The sequence below is a fragment of the Chenopodium quinoa genome, unplaced genomic scaffold (assembly GCF_001683475.1).
Source record: "Chenopodium quinoa cultivar QQ74 unplaced genomic scaffold, ASM168347v1, whole genome shotgun sequence".
Lineage (NCBI taxonomy): Eukaryota > Viridiplantae > Streptophyta > Magnoliopsida > Caryophyllales > Amaranthaceae > Chenopodium > Chenopodium quinoa.
Window position 1 is genome coordinate 2,098,711 of NW_018742879.1, and position 6,909 is coordinate 2,105,619.

Here is a 6,909-nt window from a genome sequence, read left to right on the forward strand (position 1 = left end):
ACTTTCAATTCAGAATAACCAACTCGCATTTAGCATACCCAGTATCACTCGATTCAAACTCAAACTATCTGAAAATTAAAATGAATACAAAGATCGGATTTACCATACAAAACTCTGAAAATCATAATTCGACCTGATCCAAACATCTAATAACTCACCACCCAAATGTGAATGAAATTGAAAATACCCAAACTGACCCCGTTTGTCATCATTGTAAATGTGATTACCAGGTTACATCAATTTGTTGGAAGGTTACAAGTCTAGTAGTTCCTTGGAGAAGACCAATCTCGATATCTTTATAAGCAAAAAAGTGTAATGTATTATGTGATTCGGAGCATGTTTTAAGTTACAGTAAACTCTGCAGAGTGCAGAACTCTAATTTACAGGATCGGTCACTAGAAACCTCAGCAAAATTGCCCCAAAATGGGAAGAAAAACCAAAAAAAATGAGATAAAGGGAGTAAAAAGGCCCTATTCACAGTTGACATACTTTGTATTTTTTTTCAAGAATGTGCTACATGTATCCACCTATACTTTCTATACATAATATACTATACAGCAAGTGTTATGGGAAATCAGACAACCCACCAAATCAGACATCCACAAATGTATCATCCAGAACATAAGATTTGATTAGTTGAGCTTTTATGCTCCCATAATTGACATTCATCGCAAATTTAAGCTTCTGCTAACATGCGCCCTATTCTTTTGGTGGCTATCGTGGATTAGCCAATACCTCAGTCACAAATTAAGCTGCAGCAAGATTAAAACAATTATTAGTTAAATAGTATCATGTCACAACATAAATTTTTTTAAACACATACAAGTACTAGTTTAGAAAAGTGTGTCAGCATCCTGATTTTGCTGGCTTTTTAAAAAATATCTTTGCTGTGACATTGTATTCTCACGTTAAGATGTTATCAAGCAATTATGGAGCTATTAACCAATATATAACCAAAAAATAGAAATCATAAAAGTGTAAAACTAAAACTTCATAATATACAAAAGGCTCATGCCAGAAAATTTTTCCTTTGCTTATGAAAGGATCAAAATAAACTCCCAGGATAACATCTTTCACAGGCAACCAACACACTTGACAGTAATTAAATTAGCCTAATTCAGGTGAACCATGTAAAATTAAAGAATTTGGATGATAGGGAAGTAGAGGTATCCATTTCCCCTTGTTTGAAAGGAAGGAAAGAAGAGGGGAGAGAGAGCAGGATCAGTTTTACTCTCCTTTAAATAAACCATATCCTAGGATTTGGTAGGAAAATGCACTAATGCACGGGTACACATTCCCTTGCCTTGCCCTGCCTTCCCTTCCCTTACTCATCCCCTCCTTCCCTTCCCTCCCGTCTATTTACTTTATAATTGTTACGCTGTATTTGACTTCTAGTCCAATTGAAGCTTGGGTTGTCAAGTCCATGAAAGATTATTTGCCCAAGAATTAAATGCCATCTATCTGCTGCATTCTTCATCATAAGTTAGAATTTTTTTTTTTTTTACCATTGAACTTGTAGTGGTGATTGGCAGCTAGAGGAAGATGTGCAAGATATAAGGAGTAAGTGTTAGCCAAGACAGGCCTAAAACCAAAAAAGGGAATGCGAGTCATATGGTGTACAGGTGACAGTTTAATCCCCGTGGTCTTTGGTGAATAACCAAATAACATGATTTTCACAGCATGGCTATTGGCTAGACAGAATTTCAGATTCTTGTGGCTTGGCAAATTGTTTAAATAGCTGTAACTTGTTCGAAGGAAGAAGAATAAAGAAAGAAAATTTTTGAAGACAAACCAGAGAGCCATATGACAGCATTTGAGCTTCAAGAATATTCTTAAGACCGCATTATCATACACCATTAAAAGCAATAATGAAACTCTTTTAACAGGGAACCTAGAAAAGAATGGCAAAAATCAAGATATCGGACATGGAATCAACCAACACAATATCAGATGCTATTGAGAACCAACCTGTGGGTATGAATTTTCATTGAACATAGGAATGGGACATTGCAAAGCAGCAGGAGCCCATGGTTGAGGCCTTGTATCATATATAGACCTAGGCATATCAAATTGACCAGGAATTTGGTAATCCATCGGATTGCCTTGAAAATTGATCCCATTATCTGGCATCACTTTCTTCTCCTCGGGCAGATTAATATTTCCATATGGGGAGTATGGATATTGCTCGCCAATTTGAACTCCCATGCATGCATTTGCAGTCAGCTCATTTAAGCTACCACAATCTTGTCTTGCGTTCTCACATTGTCTGGCATTTTCCATTTCTAATTTGGCATCGCCGTAGTATCCAGAGTATCCAGGTAGAGAAGCATCACTGGTACACTTCATGTCTCTAAAGAAAACATTGATAATATAGAACAGACATAAGTATATTGAAGAAAAGGCAGAAGAAAGATACTGCTGCTGTTGAAAGAATTAATCATGATATCAATTTTACAACACAACACATAATGATAACTTATTAACAAAATCATGCAAAGTACTGCATGACTATTTTATACAATTTGGCAAGATAAATTTCAAGGAAGTAAAGGAATAGGACTCACCTATGAGATAAAAAGTTTGGGTCTTCAGACAGCAGTAAATGTTGATTGTCATTACTCGAAAGCCATGATAACGGCTGACATTCTTGCATACTACCCATCATCAAAGGAATATGCATCCCATTCTGAAACTGAAATATGAACAGTAATTGTATGATCTTCCAAAGACAATGAAAGTATGCTAGCCAGTAAAAGAATGATTTCCATCACAATAAATGTGTAGGTAGTTACCTGGTTACTGCAGTCTAGAGACATAAATTGGTGTTTTCCAATATTTTCCTGTTAAGTGAAAATTCCATGCATTAGTTACAAATGAAGATCGGCAGTTGGATTATAGGATTAGTTATGACTTATTACAAGATTGTAAGTATATCAACAAAAGAATTCTTTCCTCTAAAATTTATAGTAAGGAAGTTTTGCAACAATTTTCTAGCACAATGTCCATATATACTGACATTAGGAAACCTTCGCCCATAACTTCACCCCACCCTCCAATTCTTTTTGAAAAAGTCAACGTAATGATAATGATAATGTTCCTTCTATCCTGAAGCTATGTTAACGTTTATCATTTAGGGATTCATAGCTATGTTACAGTTTAACATACTGCCTTTTGTTCTCTCTAATATATCTCTTTAGTTGGAACCACACCCACCCACGTTCTCGGCCTACTTCTTCTCCCTCCTTACTCTCTGTGCCCTAAAGCAATGTAAACTTAGCTCTAATATGGAGGTAGTAGTAGAATTAAGCTATGATGAGGTAAAGTGAATGGGAAAATAAATAAATAAATGCAGGTGCAACATATCTGTACCTTGTGTAAGCGGATTTGGTTAATTGATTCCTTCAAGGAGTTTTCCATCTGCCGTAAATGCTCCACATTGTCAATCTTATCAGGATTACTCCAACAGCTGTCCAATAAAAGAACCATGGGAAAAAAAAAAATTATGGACTGAAATTATGTTCAACACACAATGCCTTTATTAACAGACAGACAACATGATACTATCATCCTGTGCATCCAAACATGGTACAATTGAGGTTTACAGACTCCCCTATATCATTTCCATTATAGTAGGCCAAACAATGCAGCACATCAAAAAGGATAATATATAGGAATTTCACTGCAAGTTCAACACAGCTTCATTTGGCAGTGGAAGAAAAGAAAGCTCTAGCATTCACCATTTTTGTGAAATTAAAAAAACTGCCAAGTTTTCTAGATAGCAATAGAAACCTAAACAAGATTACTAAATACCTCTCAAAACTAGAAACATATAAAAGACACATTACGAATAGCATTCATCATATTAGATCAATGGCACAAGTGGATAAGACACAGAGGCTATGCATAAAGCATAGCAAATACTTCGTATAATATTGGCAGGTTGAGCTAGAACATTGAAAACCTCAACAATAATGAGGGAACTATATTTAAATACTTTCATGTACACTGCAACAAATTTGGAGCATAGCCTACATGAATATGTGAATGTTCCTGCCGGAAAACGCTTAACAAAAAGCAATACTTGTATAGTTAATAGTCAAAGGTGCACCTCAATCGCTTATGTGCTTCTGTAATCTGTGCTTGCAACAGCCCCACTTGGTTAGCCAGTTCCTATTCAAATCAGCAAATGAAGCACAAAGAAAGAGCTAGGTCTCATGTAAATCATTCAAGTGAATGAGCAACCAATCATACCTCAGCCGTTTGACCACTGCAAAGCAAAATATAACATCAGATCCTTTCAAAGTTTGTTCTTTTAATGAAGATACAAAAAAAAACTTATAATTGCATACCTTGAAGCAACAAAGTCTTCTATATTTACATCATGGTCACACTTCTTAAAAGTTTTCTTTAGTGCCTATGTATAAAAGAAAGAGAAATAAAAACGCATGCATAAATTCAGAATACAAAAATACAATATAAAAGACAGCTAGACCTTGTAACTTGAAGAAAGGGAATTCTTACTTCAAGACTCTCCAATTTCCTGTTGCAACAAATAAACAAACATTCAGACACGATTTTCAAATCAAAATCTCAAAACTGGTGTTAATTATGCAAAAGTTAATTCAAACCTCTTTGCCCTTTCTTGTGGAGTTAATTGAGCAAATTTGGTGATGACTTCTTCAAGGTTGCTGAAAATGCATACAGGTACAAAATTTCAAAAACATAATGATAGAATACACTTCGATAATGTTTTATATATTAAAAGACTTGGGTAAATGATTGCCGTTCTCTACACAACACAACTAGTTATCAGCAGAAGTAATATCGACATTATAAAGTTTAAATCAAGTAAGCACTACTATACCCTTCACAAGTCAAAGTGGCTTCATAGCAATTTAAGAGCAACCTTCGTAACATACATAGTTAATAGTTTCTTACTTTCATTATAATCCTTCCTAATCATGTCACTAATTAAATTTTCAGACATTTGTTCTTCCAAAGGAAACATGATTAGATACCATCTCACTTTATCCCCTCTTCAAAATCACAATATTATACAGTTTAAACTTTAAAGTCATACATACATACATTGATGTAACATTGACAAATAAGAAAAACCAAGCAAATTAAACAAGATAGTAACAATATAATTATACCTACGCTCTCCAAGGAACAATGTTGGCTTCTCTGTGGGAGAGAACATGAGCAAAACAATGTCTATGTCACATAAGATAGCTAACTCCCTAGCTTTCTTAATGATTCCGGTGCGCCGTTTCGAGTAGGTTACTTGACGGTTGCTACTGCTTTCCAATCTTTTAATCTTTAGTTTAACCCTTCCCATTCTTCAAGATTATCAGCAAATGCTCTCCGGCCAAACAACCGCCAATCACCTTTGCAACTTCTTTTTCTTATGCATCCTTAACAACACAAACTTGTCAAAATTAGCACATTTGTCAACAACATAATATAGCAAATAACCCACAAGTTTAGCATGTTAAATGGTCTCGCGGGTGGTACCCAACACCTGAGATCGAATCCCGTCTACATTACATAGATTAATAATTTGAATTTGGATTGTAAACAATGAAGGGTACGTATCAATATCATTAAAAATGATGAAAAATTGAAAACCCAGATGCAAAAAACAAAGAAAGACAAAAATTGCAATAGTTAAAAAAAGAAACAAAGGAAAAATAGGACCTACCATGCAAGATAGATATCCAAAAAAAGAGAAAAACCCAGAAAAAGGGGAAATGAATGAAAAAATTAGAAACCCAAAAATGGTATAGATAGATAACAGAATTAAGATGATGATGAAGAAGAAGAATATGGAAGAAGATTATGAGGGAGGAGAGAGAAAGAGGGAAGCTGGAAAAAAGGGGTTGACAGGCAGAGCTGTGATTACGGGGGGTAGAGGCTGGAGAATCGGGCGGTGTTAGAAAGTTCTATGCGTTGGGTTTGCGAGTGAAATAGGGAGATTGGAGATTCACAAGGAGAGGAAGAGAGAGAAACAATTTTATCAACCATGAAATTGTATTGTTTTTGTTTGTTTGTTTGCAATTGCAGAGGAGCTAGCTTTGATTTTTTTTTTTTTTTGAAAATAGCTAACGTTGATTTATGAACCCTTTTATGCTTCATTTCTAGGCACCCATTTCTTGTTCCAATTTCCCGATTTTCCCGGGGAAAACACTCGCTAGTGTGATTTGTTTAGGGGGTAGTGGGTGAAAGTTCGGCTTTCGGTTTAGGTTTGATTCGCTTTGAAATTATATGAATTAGGATTGTGGTTCAATCTGATTTAAAATTAAGTAATTCAAATTTAATATCAATTCTAAATATTTTTTGTTAGTGGACCTTACGCATTACTAATAATCGAGTTTTATGAGGTGTTTAATAATGATCTTCATAACCTACAGAAATTTAAAAGTAACTTTTAGAGTTTTAGTGGTGGTAAAATTATATGAATTAGGATTGTGGTCCAATCTGATTTAAAATTAAGTAGCTCAAATTCAATATCAATTCTAAATATTTTTGGTTAGTGGACTAGTGGACCTTACGCATTACTAATAATCGAGTTTTATGAGGTGTTTAATAATGATCCTTACAACCTATAGAAATTTAAAAGTAACTTTTAGAGTTTTAGTGGAGGTAAAATCAATTTTTTTAAAACTTTTCAATGGTGTTAAATTATTTTTTTTATTTTTATTTTTTTTATTTTTTTATTTTTTTTAAGTGTTAAAAATCATTTTCGTATTTTTTGAGGTGTTAAAAATAAAAATTTCCTATTTATTATACACCCAATTTTATAAAATAGCTTGATTAGTCTTATAAATTAACCTTTTTTTTTTGGAAAGATGGAAATAAATAATCTCACCTTTGCGTAGTCTGACAATAACAATCCCACCTTTTGAT

General features: G+C 34.2%; 1 protein-coding gene across 2 annotated transcripts; it reads right to left on the reverse strand.

Moving 5' to 3' along the window:
• Positions 1-293: 293 nt before the first annotated feature.
• Positions 294-6,660, reverse strand: LOC110726438 (agamous-like MADS-box protein AGL65). Of its 2 annotated transcripts, XM_021905918.1 has the most exons (12): positions 5,705-6,660; positions 5,157-5,417; positions 4,629-4,688; positions 4,522-4,540; positions 4,350-4,414; positions 4,252-4,267; positions 4,109-4,170; positions 3,370-3,466; positions 2,793-2,840; positions 2,565-2,692; positions 1,969-2,350; positions 294-752 (listed from the first exon to the last, which is right to left on the reverse strand). In XM_021905918.1, exons 2-12 carry the CDS (start codon positions 5,339-5,341, stop codon positions 741-743), a joined length of 1,074 nt encoding a protein of 357 aa, XP_021761610.1. In that variant the 5' UTR covers positions 5,342-5,417; positions 5,705-6,660; the 3' UTR covers positions 294-740. The 2 variants fall into 2 exon arrangements, with proteins under 2 accessions (XP_021761610.1, XP_021761609.1); XM_021905917.1 differs by lacking the exon at positions 294-752 and having other exon boundaries at positions 761-2,350.
• Between the last annotated feature and the right edge of the window lie 249 nt (positions 6,661-6,909).

Excerpts from the sequence above, each read along its gene's own strand:
- LOC110726438 (XM_021905917.1), bottom strand. The coding sequence starts at position 5,341 with ATGGGAAGGGTTAAACTAAAGATTAAAAGATTGGAAAGCAGTAGCAAC. Across the intron at positions 3,467-4,108 it reads GAAGCACATAAGCGATTGAG|CTGTTGGAGTAATCCTGATA; the intron begins GTGCACCTTTGA and ends TTTATTGGACAG. Across the intron at positions 2,841-3,369 it reads ACCAAATCCGCTTACACAAG|GAAAATATTGGAAAACACCA; the intron begins GTACAGATATGT and ends TTCACTTAACAG.